Consider the following 19,907-nt stretch of genomic DNA (forward strand, 5'->3'; position numbering starts at 1 on the left):
GTTTATTATATCAACAATAGGGAAACGATCAGTGACCAATGCATTATCCATGTATATATTGATCACGCCATTGTCATAACCATGAACCTAAACATTAAATTGCAAAAGCAGTTTGGGGTTGAATGAAATTTCCATAATGCCAACAACCTCAATTTGAAGTCAGAAGACATTTAGAAAATAAATAAATGAAGAATAAAAGAAGTAGTCCGGTGAAAGTTGATCAACAAAGTAGTCCGATGAAAGTTGATCAAGCATTAAGCAAAAGCATCTTCTTGTGGTTATTCCAATTCCCTTTTCCACTATCTTAAGAAATATTATAAACAGTTTCAACCTACATAACTTTTAAACTATACTAAGGAATAAAATAAATCAAAATAGATTTCAACGGTCAATGATTCACGAGGGATAATCAACATTGGCCTATTGAGTTGAACAACTAAGGCTAAATCACCGATCTCTTTCAAGTGTTGTTTTATCTTGTTTGGTCTAGTGTAAACCCCACCACTGGCGGACACAGTCAGACAAGGGGAGGGGCTTAAGCCCCTACCCAAAACTCTTTTTTATTATATTTTCTGATTATAAATTTTTTAAAATCATGAAAAACTATGTTTAGCTTTCACCAAATAATGATGCTTGGGAGTAAAGTGTCGGACAATAAAGATCAAGAAGGGGCTGAAGTGTTGAACTGAAAATTTTGCAGTCATAGAGAAAAAACTAAAATGGCGTTGCTGTTTGGAGAAGAAGATGATTAATAGTACTACTATATAACAGTAATAGTTTATACAGAGGCGTGTGAGTGTGATCCTTTATATATTTAAAAGTTCAAAAAAATGTACAGTAACTGGTTTATAAAGCTATTGGGAGATGCTTACATAATGCTCTATCTGAGTTTTGTTTATATCAAAATCGATACATCTTGATATCACAAAGCACATAGCAAGGTTGGTTGTGAAGAGATACTCACAACAACATGGTGTAGATTATGAAGAGCCTTTTCTACCGTTGCTCGATTTGAAACAGTGAGAATGTTCTTATTGTGGCTGCTCAATTACAATTACATGTATATCAATTCGACGTGAAATCTGCATTTCTCAATGGTGAGCTAGAAGAGGAGGTTGAGATGTCTCTCAACTTGAAAGGTATTATATCTATGGCCAAGAAGTCAAAGTTTACAAGCTAAGGAGAGCTCTTTATGGGTTGAAACAAGCCCCAAGTGATAATGAGCTCACTCTCTACTTCAAGAGGCAAGGTAACAAATATTTCCTTGTTGTTTGTCTATATGTAAATGATATGATTTATATGGGTTAATCTCAATCATTGGTAGATGATTTCAAGTCTAATATGATGAATGAGTTTGAGATGACAGACTTGGGTCTGATAAGTTTATTTCTTGGACTTGAGATGAAACAAAGCAAGGATAGAATCTTTGTGTGTCAAGAGAAGCATGCTATTGACCTTTTGAAGAAATTTCACATGAGTAATTGTGAAATTACATAAACACCAATGAATGTTAACGAGAAGTTGCAGCGCGTTGATGGGACCGAACATGCTGATGGTACAATATACATGAGTCTAGTTGGAGGACTTAACTACCTTACTCATACAAGGCCTAACATTGCTTCTTTTGTAAGTGTAGTGTCAAGATATATGCTAATCCAACCAAGCAGCATCTCGGTGCAGCTCAAAGAATATTTCGTTATGTTGCAGGTAATGTAAAATTTGGAATATGGTATAGTAAAGTGTCAGAATTCAAATTGGTTGGGTATACCGATAGTGTGCTTAGATGATAGAAAGAGAACACCAGGAAATGTATTCAGCCTTGGTTCCGGGACTGTAACTTGGAGTTCAAAGAAGCAAGACACAATAGCACTATCATCCTCTGAAGCAGAGTATGCAGCAGCTACATCAGCAGCACGGCATGCTTTGTGGCTCCAAAAATTGCTTACTGATTTTCCCCTTGATCACAATGAAGCCTACATTTATATTTTGTGACAACAGATCTGCTATTGCAATGGCGAAAAACCCGGCTTTTCATGTAAGAACGAAGCACGTAGATGTGCAGCACCACTTCATACGCAAGCTAGTTGCAGATGGAAAGATTCAATTAAAGTTTTGTGGTACTAATGAGCAGGCCGCTAATATCTTCACCAAATCGCTTCCGCAAGCTAAATATCAGTTGTTCACATCTCAATTAGGAGTATGTGAGTTTGAATCAAGGGGGAGTGTTGAAAGTTGATTCAATTATTTTGTAAATATTGGATAAGTTAGGAATTGGTTATTACTAGATTAGGATAATGTCAGTTATGGATGCCAGTTATGGATAGAAGTTAGGAAAAGTAGTTATTCTTAGAATTATAAAAGTGTTGTTGTATATTGATTCACTATTTATTAGAACTAAATATACCTGCAAGTATACATGGTATGGTAGATTTAGTATAGCTAAAGGTCGGTACCGGGATATCGAACACGAGGAATATAATTGCAACTGGCTATCATATACTAAGCGTCAAATACTATCTAGAGAAACAAGAGAAATTTTAGGTTTAAATAAATAAAACAAGTAAATCAGGAAGATAAACAACTAATTGCAATTAAATCACAAAGATAAGGTATGAGAGATAAGAGAATTCCTCGTGCGTTCACAGTTATGGTTATACAAATTCAAACTACAACACCCTAGCACAGTTTATACTTCGATAGAACGAGTCACATAAGTTTTTCCCATGCGGCACAAGCGTAGATTACTAACACTAGGGTTGTCAATCCTAGATCCGTAACTCTTAAAAGCTCCTAAGACCCTTGAAAAGTCCTCACTCTCAATTAACAGTGCCGTTTTAAGGGAAGCTAATTGTAGTGTCTACTAAGTGGATCTAACTCGCTAAAATCCTCTCACGATTGTAAAACAAGTTATATTAGATCAGCACAGAATGTGTCACTCAAACGTGAAGCGTCGAGATTAACTTAGGGAAGAAACGAAGTAAAAACAAAACGGATATTAAATAGCAAAACGGAATTGTATAAACCAATAAAAGTTACTAACACATCCAAATAATCCTATGAATTTAGTTAAACGTAAATGAATAAGCTAAAAACATAGACTGAAGCGAAAACAAATTGAACATAAGTGCTAAAGCAAATAAAACCCAAAGGTTGAATCCTTGTAGCTCTTTGATGATCTCTTGCTTCTTTCTCCAACCCCTTGTACAATGAAGAACTCTCATATTTATGCTATGGAATTAATTTACAAAAAGATGATGAAGAATTAGGGTTGGAGGAGGAGCTTTGAAGGCTCCCATTTGGGGGGCTATGGAAGGGTGAATTCTATGAATTAGGTTATGAGGTATATTAGGCTTGAGAAGGATTTAAATTTGGTAAAAAGTCTCCTCCAAGCAATAGGAAAGATGGAATTTTCGTTCCCCATAGTAGATAGAAAAAATTTGGTTTCACAAGGTAATATCTAGGGGTGAGCAAAAAAACTGAAAACCGATTATCCGAACCGAACCAAACCGAAATTTTGAAATTAGCTTCGGTTTTTTCAGTTTTTCGGTTCGGTTCGGCTTTACAAATACAAAAAATTTTAATTTTTCGGTTTGGTTCGGTTCGGGCGGAAAAAATAACCGAAAAATCGAAAAACGAATTATATTATATATATTTATTCTATAAATTTAATATATTATATCATATACTCCCTCCGTCCCATGAAAGTTGAGACAAAACTTTTGGGCAAGGAGGTTAAGAATTTATATTAAATAAATAAGAGAGATGAAAAAAGTAGGAAACATAATTGAGAGTAAAGTAAATGATGGAATAAAAAAAGAGTGATTAGATGTTTTGTCTTTTGTTAAAAAAGGAAATGACTCAACTTTGTTGGGACGGACTAAAAAGGAATACGACTCAACTTTTTTGGGACGGAGAGAGTATATAATATATATTCTTTTAATATATTTTATATAATATGTTTTATATATATTCTATTAATTTTATATTATATATATTTATATTCTATTAGTATATATAAAATAAAATAAATTATATATATATATTAATATATACTATTTTTTTCGGTTTTCCGGGTTTTTTTGAAAATTTTGGTTTTTTCGTTTTTGTTCGGTTTTTGAAGTTCGATTTTCGGTTTTTTGGATTTCAGTTTTTCAGTTTTTCGGTTCGGTTCGGATTGGATTTTGAACTAAATTCAATTTTTTTAGGTTTGGTTCGGGTTTGACAAAAAAATGAACCGAAACCCGAATGCTCACCCCTAGTAATATCTTATTTCCTTCTTTAAATTTCCGCCTAGAATGCAGTTGACAGCTTTGCGCTACTTTTGTAGAATGATCATAACTTTCTCCACAAGACTCTGATTGAGGTGATCTTGGTAGCAACACGAAGCTCTTTCGAAGACGAAGAGAATGACATGTAGAACGCCGTTATCAGACTTCAGGATCTCCGGAAAATTGAGTTTGAACACAGCTGTCATGCACCGCGTTTCTGTGGCGGGCCGCCGCACCTTGGCCGGCGGTCGCCGCGCGTTAATCAGAAGCTTCTGAATCTTTTGTGGTGGTCTCCACGCACTTCCCGGCGGTCTGTGAGCTCCGCAGTCGCTGGGGCCTGTCCGACAGTTGTCGTAAGTGTTGCGGCGGTCGCCGGACACCACCTGAAGCTCCAGATTTCCTACTTCGTGTTTTTACTCTCTTTTTAGGCTCAAATATGCACATTTCTCACAAAACATGTCAAAATACCAAAATGTATAAAATATGCAAATAATGGACATGTAATGCAACTTTGACATTAAAAACAAACCAAATAATAGCCTTAAAATCGTGCAAAATCCGAGCGTATCATATATTACATTTGGACATATGTTTATCAATAATAGAAACAAAGTTTCCAGCCTAATTCTTTACTTTGATATGCTTTTACCACAATTGCCCATAAAATTTTTAAATATCTTTACTGAAATAGCCCATAAAATTTAAAGTTCCTTATATTAATTGGGCTTAGAAGACTAGCATGCAAACTCGCCAACCTACTATTACTCAAGACCATCGACTCTACGAAGTCTTATGTAAAGTGTTTACAAAACCTACGAGCATCCGCAACGGTGCTCAAAACGGTTGTTTATGCGTATTGTCAACACATTGTCCACTGATAAGGCTAATTTCATGCATTGGTTATGGGGTTAAACTCTATAATTTCCCGGGTCTGACAAGGTTTTGTAAGCCAGGTGTGTAAAGAAAAGGCCAGATCCAGGAAGAAGATGATATTGCTTGGAGAAGGAAGCTGGCAGAAGAAGTAAGCAGAAAAGGGAAGAAATTCACTAGACGGAGGAACATTCTGGATAAGGGTAGAATGGGAAGCACAAGGAAGAATATAGAAGCTCCATCCCTTATAAATAAGAGCACGCGACTTACATGATCATCATCATAATCATCCTTTAGCTCTTAGCTTAGCTTTCTCACTCTCTACACACATACACTTGGGGAATTCAATTTAGGGGTTTTCGGTTCAAAGTTCGTCGGTAGTTGTGTAACACCGTCTCCACGGGAGGCGAAGATACAATCTATTTCCTGTTTTCAGTTTATGTTTCTGAATTTCCCGAGACTTCACTGTTCGAAGCTCAGCCGTATTTTGCTAAGTTTCTGTCAGATATTGCACTACCGTGTTATGAAATCTGTTGCTTTGGTTTCGTTTTATGTTATTGCTGCATTTTCTGTTTACTTTTGATGCTTTTTGGTGATTGATCTGAGTTTGGAGTTGAATTGTATGGAGATTGTAGTTGATCGGCTGAATCTGGTTAAATCTATGTGATCGGAGATGGAATTTGCTTTGGTATGTTTTGGATGGCTTGGATCCGTAGTGGAAGAAGCATCCAGTGTTTGGATCTGTTCACATTTGCATGGTTTGATGTTTAATTTCTGTTTTCTCGTTTACCTCATCTAGCAATATTAGATCTGCTTTAGGTTCAGTAGTTGATCGCACTGATCAGTTTAATTTCGTTTGCTCTGCTTTTCCTCTGAATTTCGTGATCAAGTTTTTTGAGAAGATGAAGTCACTGTTAGTTAAGCCTTTAGTTAGTTAATCTGCAGCTTTTCATACGTACCGTGCTATTTTGGGAAATGGTCCCCACGCTCTGTTTTTCCTCTGTCTAGGCTAGTTCAGGAAGTTATTCGCTTGGTCTGGTAATTGTTTTAGCTGGGAGAATTTGAGTACGTTTGTTCTTCGTCATGCATGTCCTGTCATTTCTGCCTAGATCTAGCTGTTAGGATAGAACATTTTGATTCCCAAGTCTAGTAGTAAAATCTTAACCCCAAAAATGCGTGGCAGCAGCCAAAAACAGTGTCCAAGTCTTTTTGCATGTTTGCTTACGCATCCATCTCTGTGGGGTTCGATCCCTGCTTCCATGTACTAATCTTTTTAGCATAACGGGTTGAGGGTATTGAAAAGCAGGAAGTTATTGTGTGCCCAACGACAGGTAATTTCGAGGATTCTCTGAGTTGCTTGACCCTGTGATCTAGTGGATTCTCTGGATCTGAGAAGTTTGAATATACACACAAAACACACACTCACTCTTCTACGCTCTTCATCCACCCGTGTTGAATACTTTCAAGAAGGTGCAGACGCAACCGGTCGGCAAAGTCTCTCGGCGTTGCAAAAGTGTACTTGTGCCATCCGACAACTTGCTACTGGGCAAACGGCTGACCTCTTCGACGAGTATTTGCATGTCGGTGAGTCAACTGGAATCTTATGCCTCAAGAGTTTTTGCGACGGCGTTCATTCTGCTTTTGTCGAGGAATTCCTTTGGGCATCCACCACCGACGTTTGTCAACGGTTGCTTCATCTTCACAAAACAACAGTCCACGGTTTTCCCGGTATGCTAGGCAATACTTAAGCGGCCACAAAGGCGGCGGCCCAACGCTTATCCTTGAAGCGGTCGCCAACTACCGCCTATGGATTTGGCATGCATATTTCGGTGTTGCCGGATCCAACAACGACTTGAACATGCTATATTCTTCACCACTATTCCATGATGTTTTGAATGGTGTAGCACCGGCGATCGACTTCACCGTCAACGGAAATGCATACCACATGGGTTACTATCTCGCCGATGGTATCTACCCAAGGTGGTCGACTTTCGTGAAGTCGTTCAGCAATCCACAAGAGCCGAGACGGATTCTTTTTGCGCAGCGTCAAGAGTCTGCTCGGAAAGACGTCGAAAGAGCTTTTGGGGTCCTTCAAGGCCGATTCAACATTGTGAAGTCCCCTTCTCGGCTTTAGTACGTTAAGAATATCGCCGACATCATGTACACGTATATTATCACAACATGATTATAGCTGACGAAGGACCGAGGGCGGCTAACTTTTACGATGAGGATAAAACCGGAAGCTCAACCGCGAGGTCTCCCCCACGCCGAGGTGTGCATACGACGGTGAACGAGAGGATCGAAAGAAGACACACAATGTGCAATACAAGAGCCCATACTGAGCTACAAAAAGATCTAATCAATCACATTTAGGCGAAATTCGGCAATGAGTAGTGGGTCTTTTTAACTTTATGGATTTTAATTATGTCATTTTTAATTTTTAGGATTTTTATTATGTAATTTTTAATTTTTAGGATTTTAATTATGTAATTTTTAATTATTTTTTAATTTTTAATAGTATTCCGGGTATTTTTAATGCATTTTAATATTGTGGAAATGTTTTTATTTAAATTAAATAATAGAATGGTGGGACCCTTGAGCTTGTCCTTAGCTAAGAGCATGGATGTGGGTGTTGTGCTCTTAGCTAAGGACAAGGAGTAAAAGTGGGTCCGGGCCCACTTCCATGCTCTTAGCTAAGAGCACGGATGGGAATGCTCTAATTGTATATTTCAACTGACAAAGTTTCTGACAAAGTTCCATCTTCCAACTGATACTAATATTTAATATTTAATTATACTAATATACTACCGAATAAGAACAAAATTGAAATTTTGAAAACAAGAAGTTGTTTTCCTCTCAATAATCCCGCTTAGAGCATCAACAATAGCACGGACTAGCCAAAAACACCTCCTGCCACATCATCAAGGACTTCCCACAGTCTGCCACATCATCAGGACTTCCCACAGCCCAGTAATAGGCTAGCACTAGGACTAGCCGATGCTCTAGCCAATCAAACAAATTCACAAATACGAAATTAAAATTGGACATGAATATGGAGAAAGTGCAATAATAATTTCATTAAATAATAAAAATTAACCTAGTACAATTACAAAAAGACTAGTAAAATTACAAAATAAAACAAACAACGATTCAAACAAATTACATTAGATATCAGCGTGCAATCTTACGAGTCCATAACTCTTCAATTATATCATGCTAAAGTCAAATATGTGCTTCTTGTTAGCGCATATCAACAATTGCTTGGACCCTTTCGGCGTCCCCCCAGGGTATCCCCATTCTCACAGAGGTAGTGGTCGTACCATCATTAGCTATTTTTTATCCACAGATGAAAAATGAAGAGAGGAGGAAGAAAAACTCGTTAACGCAAGTGGTGCGAATGAAATGAAGTGCAACGAGACGTATATATAGAGTTGAAATAAAATAAAATACAAAATGTGGTTAGCCGATCGCTCGCCGATCGGCGCCGCACAATAGCGGACGAGCGATCGGCTAATGGCTAGGGCGTGTTCGTCCGCTATTGTGGATGCTCTTAACTAATTTGCTTTTTTATTTTATCTTTTTAATTCTCTAGTATTGTCAAATTAGAAATCAAAATATATATAGTCCCGGTATTTATATACGATTATACGTATAAATATCTATGCCAATGCCATACAGCTATTGATATACTTATTGAATGCATAGTTAGGGATAAGTTGCCGGTTACCTGCCACAAGCAAACTTATTAGAATCCGTCTTTCAATAATTGATTCAATAAAGGGGACACAAAAATATAATCTTTTAACAAATTGTAGTGTTACATTATTGAATGGAGTTATGAGGCTTATATGAAAGCACGGAGATTCTCTGCAAAATCTGGCCTCAGAAGATGGAAATTTGGGACATGGAGAAACATGTAGTATCACTCTCTCATGCAAAAGCATCTGGGAAAAAGTCATATAGTTGCAGACAGTTGTGGAGATGAAAGCATGACCTACCAAACCACCACTTACAAGTTTAGTAATTGGAGAATCCAAAGAAACACTAGTCAGATAGTGTTGAGTGTTGACCGTGTGCAATAATATTATGTTATGTCTTAATTAACACTATCTCCTAAAAGCTTGTAATAACCCATGTTCGATCCATGATCAATCAACGCAACACATAATTAACATTCACTAGGCACCCTTCGGTTCTTACTCCCCTAATCATATCTTGCTTGTGAATGTACATCAAATTGTCTAATTGGGATCAATGAACTAAGTATATGTGAAGCACGGTTCAATTAATCGACCAATTCTAATCTAAAACAAGTGACCATGTGATTTTTTATCGATCCGTTAACTAAAGTAAAAAATAAATACCAAAAATCGCTACATTGTTTAACCTAAAAATTGATTTCCATGCACGCGGCACAGATTCAATGGCATATCCAGCATATTTGATTTTGGGATATGTCAAATAATAACAATAACTTAAAGCTTTAAAATTCAACGGATTTTTTTTTTAATATATTTTATTTGATTTGTTATCTCAATTAGAATCAAAAGACAAAAAATAAATGCACCGAGAAAAATCAAATACCATGATCTATGCTATGAAAGAGAAGTAGTTTACCACTGCGCCAATATACCATTATATACGAAAAAAACTTCAATATGTATTACCAGGCTTTGTTTTTGGGTACAACTTGTAACCCTTGTTCTTATGTGCCTACACCACTTTGCAGACTAGTCGGCACAGGCATAATATAGCGAACTCGCCCTCTAGCCAAATTAGAACGAATTTTTTTAGAGATAAACAAATACATGCATTATTAGTATGGCTCCAAAGCTCATTTCAATGCTAACAAAGAAAAATACCATCTACGCTTGTATTGGAAACGGAAATTGTTAATCCCTCCGCCCTCATTTTTAGTCCACTTTATGTTGGGCACATCTTTTACGAAATACTATAAAGAAAGTGAGTTGAAAAATTAGTGAAATGTAGGTTCTATTTTTATATATTAGTTGTATAATAAAATGTGAGTAAAATGAATTAGTGCAATGTGGGATCCACTTATCATTTATGGTAAAAAAAAAAGTAAAAGTGGACAATAAAATGAGGACGGACGAAAATGACAAAAATAGATAAAAAAATTGGAAAACAGATGGAGTAGTAAAAACTTAGTCCATGAAGCTAGCAGATGGAATTTTATTATAGAAAGATCAGTACAGTAACTACCAATCCCATCAGAAATTTGGGAATAAGAAAATAAAAGCTTATTCTATAGCCCCCCAGCATATTTAATATTTATATACCTTGGATAGTGATAAAATGCAAATGGTATACCTCGTACAAACTCTAAACTATTATCTAGACCTTTTAAAAATATTAACCGGATAAAAAATATCAACAAAGTTTCAACACAGCCTTTTTTTTCAGTTTAAACCGACATTAACCGTTGACACCTTATTGACATTTTTTATTGCTGCTATTTTGTCATCTGTTGATATTTTCTAACTGTCTAATTATAGTTTGAAGTTTGTACAATATTTAGAGTTTGTATTTTATTATATCTCTATATCCCTTATAATTAACATCTGTTAAATTTATTAAAGATGACAATTCACATCCGTCCCATATTTTATCAACCCACCTTCCACGATATCAAATTTTCATGAAATTGAGTTCATAAAACACTTAAAAAGTGTATAAACAATTTTACTCGTATTACATGTATTTATTTTAGGCGGTTTTATATGACATGACGTGTTTAATTTATAAGACAATCTTTATATGTACACAATTTTAAATATACTCTCTTCTTCCTACGTTAATTAGTTGAGGTTTTTTACAAACATAGAATAAGGACTGGATATTAAGTTAATAAATTAGAAGGGAATCAAATACGATAGAATAAAGTAGATAACAAAGTGGAGTAGAATAGAAGAGCATAGTAAATTAGTAATCGCGAAAATAAAGTAGGAAATATATAGTATTAAATTCGTTGATTTTTTTTCCATAGATATAACTCAACGCAATAAAACTATAGTATAAAAAAATACCACTCCCTCCATCCGTGAATAAGAGTCTCGTTTTAAATGTCCGTCCGCGAATAGGAGTCCCGGTCTACTTTTATCAAAAATGGTAATAGAGTCCCACCTTCCAACAACTCATTCCGCTCACATTTTATTTAAAACTAATATATACAAGTAGGAGCCTATGCTACTAAGTAAGTTATATTTTGAATTTTATTTATTTTCTAGTTAATAGAATTAATAGATGGAAACAGCTAGATTGCATGCTTCTCACACTACTTACATGTTCTCCCAACATAAATATTGAGAGTATTATTTCTTTTAGCATATATAGTACCTATTGGGATGCATCTATTGAAATTATATGTTTTTCTTATAGTTGTAATGATTAAAGTTACAACGCTAAAGTAAAAAAGTAATACTCCAGCAAACACCTCCAAATTTGATGCGACAATATAAACACGTTTGCAACAAGCATACTGGAGTATGATATAGTAACAAGGAGTACGTAGTACTTTTTTTTCTTCTCCATCCTTCAATCATACTGGACACAATAACAAGTTAGGAATTCAAATTAAATTAATCAATCATAATTAAAATTTCATTATGACATGCAGAATGTGGCTCAACCCAAAATCCAAGATTTCATTAAGCTTCAAAAAGTTGGACCGTTATTTGAGTTACTTGGCCAAGAAAATATGCAACCCTACTCTTACTTTCCACACAATTAAATGAAATAGGGTTTATTTTCATCCACTAGTCCAACAAATAATTGCTTTAATTTATTCATAATGGGATATCTTGAATTGCAGTACAGCCTAGCCAACCAATCTGAAAATTAAAAAGGCGCAATTGCAGGCAAATAAAAGGTTTCACGACCCACTAAAATGGCATACTACTTTTTTTTCCAATTCCAAGTGCTCAAGTAATCTTATATACTCCATCCGTCCCGGATAATTCGAGTCATTTTGACCGGGCATGAGTTTTAAGAATTGTAATGAAAAATGGGTTGAAAAGGTTAGTGAAATGTGGGTCCTACCTTTATATATTAGTTTTATAATAAAATGTGAGTAGAAATGGGTCAGTGGAATATGGAGTCCACTACCAAAAATAGTAAAAGTGAAGTGAGACAAATTATGTGGAACGGACCGAAATGAACTATGACGAATTATCCAGGATGGAGGGAGTAGTATCTACTATTCATGGGCATCCGAAACATTTCATTTTTGTGAGATAGTTGACCTTTTAAATAGTATATTTTTGCATTCGTGAATTGTATCCTTAAAAGTACAATCAATTGATCCAATGATTCTAATCAAGCTTGACTTTTTATATCTTTTTCGACCCAAGCCCTTTATATATTTATAAAGCCTATAATAAGGTAGAAGACACATTTAAATGATTAATAGCAAGTACAAGCTCTAAAGTTTGTTGGTTCCTTATTTTATCATGGAAACACATTATATATAGTATACGATATTTCAATTGATTATAAATACTTAATTGTCCGCATGCACATGATATTTCAATATGAATAAATAGTGGAAGATTATAGTATTTCACAATTGAAACATACAATAAAATTAAACTTAGAGGCTAATTAAGTCCACGTGATTTGCACAAGGCATGAAATGGGTGGATTAATATTTAACTCAAGCTGTTCGATTCCACAAACAGTTAATCATGATGTACAGATATGTAACGTATGTTGTAGCAACTGCAAACACGATTATGTAATTAGGTAGCAGAAAAGTAAGTATTGTCTTGAGATTTTATACATATAAACACACCATTATAATACACAAAAAAGTTGAATTTCTCTGACCTATCGCAGTCCACATATCCTCTCATGTAAGAATCCAAAGCAACCTCTTCACAACATCATATATATGCTGTGACACAGCACATTCCATATATACATGGCCAATCCAGACCTGGATTTCATGTCTCATGTTATTGTTTTCTTTCTACAAATGTACTACTACCATATACTAAATCGAGCAATCAATAAATATAGATCGATATACATAACCCAAATTCATCTAGCTAGAGTAAATAAATACATTAAGTATATATTGAATTTTTTTTGTACACATACATTTGAACTTTTGCAATTGTATGTACGTACGTATACAAAATTGCAAATTACACTTATACAGTTACACTACTATTGTTGTAACAAATCAACTTGATCATTTTAAGAAACATCACACTCCTTTCCTAAGACATCACCGTAACTAATTGGATTGTCCGTCACTTGAATTGAGACCATGATCGGAATCCCCTCGACATGATCAGCTAAATCCCAAAATTAATATCTCGAATCAACACCGATTTGAGTAAGTGATTTGATGCTGCAATGTGCGGCGAAAATGGCTATTTCTCTAGAGCAGTGAATGAAATTTATATGGAAAAAAATAGAATGCGACCAACTGATGAGCTATACAAAACTGATTTAGGAAAGCCAAAACCTAATGAAATTGAATTAAACATTTCTTAGAGAGAGAAGGAATGAATTAAGCAATTCTATTCTAAAATTAATTGTAGTACAAAAAATTAGTCATGGGAATTGAAATTAGCGAATAAGGAATGGGGAGACAATCGAAAGAGCCAGATAGAGCAGCCAATGAGAGAATTCCAAGCGGAGGACCCACCGAGAGACACGTGGCAGCTAATTAGATATCGCCCTATTCCTATTCCTATCGAGTATTGACACTCCACTACCAAGTTCCACTATCATTGCCAACAAGAAAAATGAAGGCAAGTTTCTCAGTCAATTTTAACGTCGATCATGTTTTTTACAATCTTTTTATCACCTTTTTGTTTGTCTATTTGTAGATCTTCAACTGGGTTCACAGAAGGTTCAATAACAAAGGTGATCATCATAATTACTCCCTCCTTTTTTAATTAATTGAAAAATAGTCGTTTCTTCTTCTTTTTCTTTTATTGGAATGAATTAATTTGGGCATGCAGCGGAAAATGTGAAGAAAGACAGCGACATTGCCACTACGGATGAGCAGCAATTTGTGGGGGAAAACGAATGCGACGTCGTTTTGGAGAGCTGGAGAGGTGGGATTCTTGCCATTGGAACATTCGGCTACGATCCTTTGAAGCATCAAAATCAACATCTTACTGAAGCTTACTTTTCCGAGGATGTCGATGATGATGATGGTGGTGATTGTGATGATGAGGTCGATGATTCGTCCTCCCTCATAGATCGCAATTCGCTGGTCCTGGCAGAGGAATTAACGGAAAATGTGGAGGAGGAAGAGGAGGATGGTGAGCTTGAGTTTGGGTTTGAATACGTAATGATGAAGAAGAAGGAGAGAACCACTCTGGCAGATTTGTTCGTTGCGGATTGCGATGAGGATGAATGCGCCATTGCCGAGAGCAAGTCCCACCATTTACTCACACAGAAGTCGAGTCGGAAGCACGCGCCCTCCTTTGGCCGCACTGCTCGCCCCATCCACAAACTCAACAAAGTCAGTTTTTCTTTTTTCTTTTTTATTATTCAAATTTATTATATATCGACAACACAAATTACAGGATTTGGTAGGACGTAGACATAAGTAACATCTGATTAATATTGAATGGCAGCTGATGCGGAGAATGTTGACAAGAAAGATCCATCCTGAACTAGTAGGACCCACCAATCCTAAACTACAGGCCTTGGACAATTATGATTATAATTATAATTATGCTAATAAGAGCCGGGCGACTGAGGACTGCGCCTCGCTTCTGCCCACTAAAGGTGCGTTATTATTCATTTGAATTTCAAATGCATAGGTAATTTACATGCTAAGCATTCCTCACTTCCAAATTTTGTCAAAATACTTAGGCCAAGATATATCAGTTATATGAGCTTATTTGACTGTTTGGCACATAAGATGAGGCCCATGTTAGACACTCTAACATAAAAAGCTATCTTTATCTTAAAGCTCATCTTGCAGTGATTTAATGACCCAAGTACAATGTATATAATGCCAAAATAAGTGCGTGTATTTTGATCCCCCCCAATTCCCTGCAGATAATGAACATGAAATAATTAAATCTTCACAATCTATTTTTTATCTAATGGATCACAATTGACCTTAATTTTGATAGTTTATAAAATTTATTTTCACTTTTAGTCTATCCTAGCTAGATAGATCGATCAATCAGAATAAAACTTGACCAAAATCCACTAATTATGTGTAAAGTTTGACCCGATCCCATTAATTTCGTGTTGTTGATAGTCAGCTAGTGAGAACTGATAAAAGTGGTCTCTTTTTTTAGAAAGTGAATATTTTCAATAATTTCGATCTTTTATATGCTACACGAGTATAATAAAGATGACTAGTCACGATTAATAGACTTCGTACATGTAAAATAATGCTTTCTTACTGATTATGTAGTCGTACACATAAATGAAATGATATCTTTTTTATAGTATTATAATAACGCTTTGTTCTAATTTAATACTCCTAGAATAAGAATCTACTAATATTTTTCTCGACCTCTGTCGAAGCCAACTGTATTAATTGTTGTATCCCATCTTATTGCAGACATCAGTACATGATGATTACTTCATGAATAATGTATGTGAGGCAAGGTGCCTTGAAGAATCTTTGGCTCTTTTTATCAGATGCAATGCAAGTGTTTGTACTCTCGGATGATGAACATTTAATTGTTTGATTAGATGATAGATGCGTGTTTGTATTCTGCTATCTCTGTGACGTACGATTTCATGAGGTTTGGACTGCTATTATTCTAGTTGAGATGACGTACTCTCGTACGTTTTGGTTCAGTCTACATTTTTTAAGTATTTTGCGATTTATCTATAAACATACACAATAAATTTATGCGTCCAACCTACGGCCACCCACCCTGATAAGTTGGATGAAACCAAGTAAAAAATCACTATTTCCTGATAACTAGGCAATGGCGGATTTAAGTGAGAACAAAGCGGTACGAGCAGAGGGTACCCCCAAAACAAAATGCTAGTAGTGGTGCAATGGTAAACATGTCGCCTTGCCATCCAGCAGACTCGGGTTTGAATAATGTGGACGACACTTTCATTTCTTATCTTATTCAGCGTTCTTTTTCTCTTTTACACTACCTCGTCCCTCTGTAGCTGAGTCGTAATCCATTTTTGGTTGTCCAACTATAGCTGAGCCATTTCCTATTTTGGCAAAAAGCACCAATTTTTCTTCTCTCTTACTTTAATCCTTTTACTTTATTCTCTCTTCATTTATCTACATTTTTTTTCTTTTCCTACTTTATTCTTTTTTCACTTAATTCACTTTTAACACAATTTCTATCAAAGTTATTTTGTATGTGTTTATTTTATTTTTCTCTCTCTGTGTTATAACATATTCCTTTCGTCCCACAAGAATATGCACTCTTTTCTTTTTAGTTTGTCCCACAAAAATATAAACTTTTTAATTTTGGAAATTCTTTTCTCTCTAAGAGGTGGGCCCCATTTACCACTAACAATACTTTAATTATTTTTTTTCTCTACCTCTCTCTTACTTTACCGATTTTATATTAAAACTCAAGTCAAACCCAAAGTGCATATTTTTTGGGGACGAAAGGAGTATGATATTTTTGCTAATAAATTAAATTTTCTATCTTTTGTCTTGAAAAGTATTTTAATGTTTTGAATGTATCTAATTTTGTTTATTTTTTTGTTATTGTACACTGAAAAACTTCTAATTAATTGATTTAATTTTCTCTTATAAACATTGTTTGATTCTCTTATCATTATCATTCATCTATTTTATCTTTATTATTTCTCATCTTTGGCAAAAAAATTTAATTTATTTTAATGCATTTTTAAATATTTTACTCTTTCTAATGTTTTCAAACTTTTATTTTTTCTATTTTGAAAAGTGACTAAATTTTAGTTAGATAATTGAAAATATGCTCTCCATAAAAATAATATATGTTGTTGCTAAACTTCAAATAAATCATTCATATAATATCATAAATATTCTAATTTTTATATATAATGAAGTTTATTATCGAAAAAAGATTTAAAATGATTAAAACATCGGTCAAATTTTGAAACTCTAAATCGTTATAACTATTTATCGCACCCCAAGACCGGATTCGCCAATGGAACTAGGAATCATGCTTCTTTATTAATTTGCAATGATGTTTATGTTATTTAGAGTGAAATTAATTAAAAATGAAAGTAAATAAAAAATTTACTCTTTATGGAATTAAAATTTGATGTTGCACTTTCGTTATATAATATAGAATTTCATGATCGAAAAACTGAAAATGGTTCTCCATATTTTTGTTGGCCTAATTATATGGAGAAAATATTCAGTGCTTCGGACACACCACGTGGCATGATGACGTGGTGTGTCCCTCTAATTAAAAGTTGACAAATGGAAGTAGTAGAATATAGAAATTATACTATATAAGATATCTACTTGTTATAAATAGAATAAAATTTTGAAATTTAAAAACTTTTCAATTTACAATTTAAACTATTAATACATAATAATAATAATAATAATAATAATAATAATAATATTAAATTTCCTTTTTTTATTTATCTATTCATATCGTGTAAGACTAATTTATATAAGTATTTTTTATATTGTGTAAGGTAAAATAAATTTATATAAATATTTTTAGTTTCATGCCTATAGTATTAATATGATTAATTATGATTTAGTTTATTAACTTTTTTATTTTTAATTTATTTCATATATAAATGCAAAATGAAAAAATAGTAAACTTAAGTTGATATATTGTGATTATTTGAGATACATATACATTATTAGGGGAGTGTTATATTACTAACTCATAACTTAATTGCTAACTACAACTAAATAATAACCATTAGATATTCAAATTAAGGGCTTAGATTATTAATCCCTAAATGTCAATACGATCAACAAAAAACGTCAATAAGACCATAGGATTAATTCCACAAAATATCAATAGGGGTATTAATGTCAATCAACTACATGTTTAGTTATATAACATATATCAAATTAAAGATAATTTCATAAGGATTCCAACGATATCATACATGCATATGTTCCGACGTCAAAATTTGAAAAAAACAATTTTAATTTTTTTAATTTTCTCGTACAAGCAGAAATGTCAACATACTATATAAAAGATGTCAATATAATACATGTAGAATGTCAATATAAGCAATGAGTTAACATTCTTAAAGCATTGTGTTGACATTCTGACAAACTCATAGTTTCGTATGGTTTTAGAGGTGTTTAACCCATGTTTTTATTGAATTAAGGTGTTTATAATAGGTTTTCACCCATATAGTCGTTAATTAGATGAAATAATGAGTTTGTTGGAGTTTTGAAGTAAAAACAGGTTAAAACGGAGCAAAATGGAGCAAATGGACGATTCCAGAGACTTCGCCCGATCGGGCGTTTTTCATCCGAAGAAACGCCCGATCGGGCGTTTTGACGCAGCATTGAAGTCCAGAGAGAAAATCCGATCGGGCTTTTCGCATCCGACAAAAAACCCGATCGGGTGTTTTGAAGAGCATTGGATTCCAGAGAGAAAACCCGGTCGGGCGTTTCCCGTCCGAGAAAAAACCCGACCGGGCGTTTTGGCAGGCAGCGCGACAATTCCGTGTTGCCCGATCGGGCGTTTTTACCTATTGCCTAACGCCCGATCGGGCGTTTTTACGCAGTATCCGTTTTTGCCCTTTTTCTCTCCAAGTATAAAAGGGGTTCTTCTTCATTTTCGAACCCTAACCTTCCCCACGACAAATTGAGAGAAAAAATCGAGAGATACAAGTCATTGAAGGCAAGGAGGCTTCCATCTTCAAGAGATTGAAGAAGAAAGATCCTCCCCAACATCAAGTCTACATTAGGGAGTTCTATTACCTTTTCTTACTATGTTTTCCTTTGAAGTTTTTGTATTTTCTTTTGTCTTAGCTTCCATTATGAGTAGCTAAGTTCTTATTAGGGATATTGGTGAAGTTTGTATGGAATTCATGGGCTAAATCTTGATTTATGCTTATCTATGTCTTATGTGGTGGTTTTGTTGGTTGTTGTGCTTTTTCATTATCCAATTGATTAGCTACCAGTTTGATATGTCTTATTCTAATTATTGTCGTTGAAAGATGCTTAATTAGATAGTTAAATGACCAACAACTCCGTGCGTTGTATGTGCTCGAGAGAGACATAGCTAGAGAGAGGGCTTGGGTCCGTAGGTTGTAGGAGTTGGTTTCGAAGTGTAGGGAGGAGACTCCGACCTTAGAGGCCGATCAACGTGTTAGGTGCACCCGAGAGGGGGTCTAACCAATTAACCCGACCTTCCTAGCCACACAAGACCATTTAGATGAGCATGATCCCTAGGTGAACACCCGTGATCCATACCAACGGATCAATATCCCTATCTTTCCAACTTGAGTGAAAACTATCCTTTTTCTTGTCTTAATTTTCTTTTGCTCTTACTTTCTTACTTGTTCTTTGATCTTAGTGTAGAAAAACCAAAAAACCCCTTCTAATAGTCTAGATAGTGTTCTAAATTGCATCGTAGTACTCAAGCCGGCACTTAGTCTTCGAGGATCGATAATTTTAACTTGCCACGTGCTACATACCCCCATACACTTGTGGGTGACATTTTGATTGCAAGTTTAGCATGAGTCACATTCTCAAAGCATTGAGTTGATATTTTTGGAACACTATATTGACATTTTCATCCAAAACCCTAATTTGGAGTTTTTTTTTATCTTTTTCGATTGAATTAATAAAAATAAAAATTAAACTTGGAA

At 34.8% G+C, this 19,907-nt stretch overlaps 1 protein-coding gene across 1 annotated transcript; it reads left to right on the top strand.

The window, feature by feature from the left end:
• The first annotated feature begins 13,907 nt into the window (after positions 1-13,907).
• LOC125202489 lies at positions 13,908-15,944 on the top strand. The gene is made up of 4 exons (XM_048100887.1): positions 13,908-14,033; positions 14,132-14,640; positions 14,756-14,909; positions 15,703-15,944. The coding sequence occupies exons 2-4, from the start codon at positions 14,467-14,469 to the stop codon at positions 15,714-15,716; spliced, it is 342 nt and encodes a 113-aa protein (XP_047956844.1). The 5' UTR covers positions 13,908-14,033; positions 14,132-14,466; the 3' UTR covers positions 15,717-15,944.
• Positions 15,945-19,907: the final 3,963 nt, after the last annotated feature.

The sequence above is a fragment of the Salvia hispanica genome, chromosome 1 (assembly GCF_023119035.1).
Source record: "Salvia hispanica cultivar TCC Black 2014 chromosome 1, UniMelb_Shisp_WGS_1.0, whole genome shotgun sequence".
NCBI classification, from domain to species: Eukaryota; Viridiplantae; Streptophyta; class Magnoliopsida; order Lamiales; family Lamiaceae; genus Salvia; species Salvia hispanica.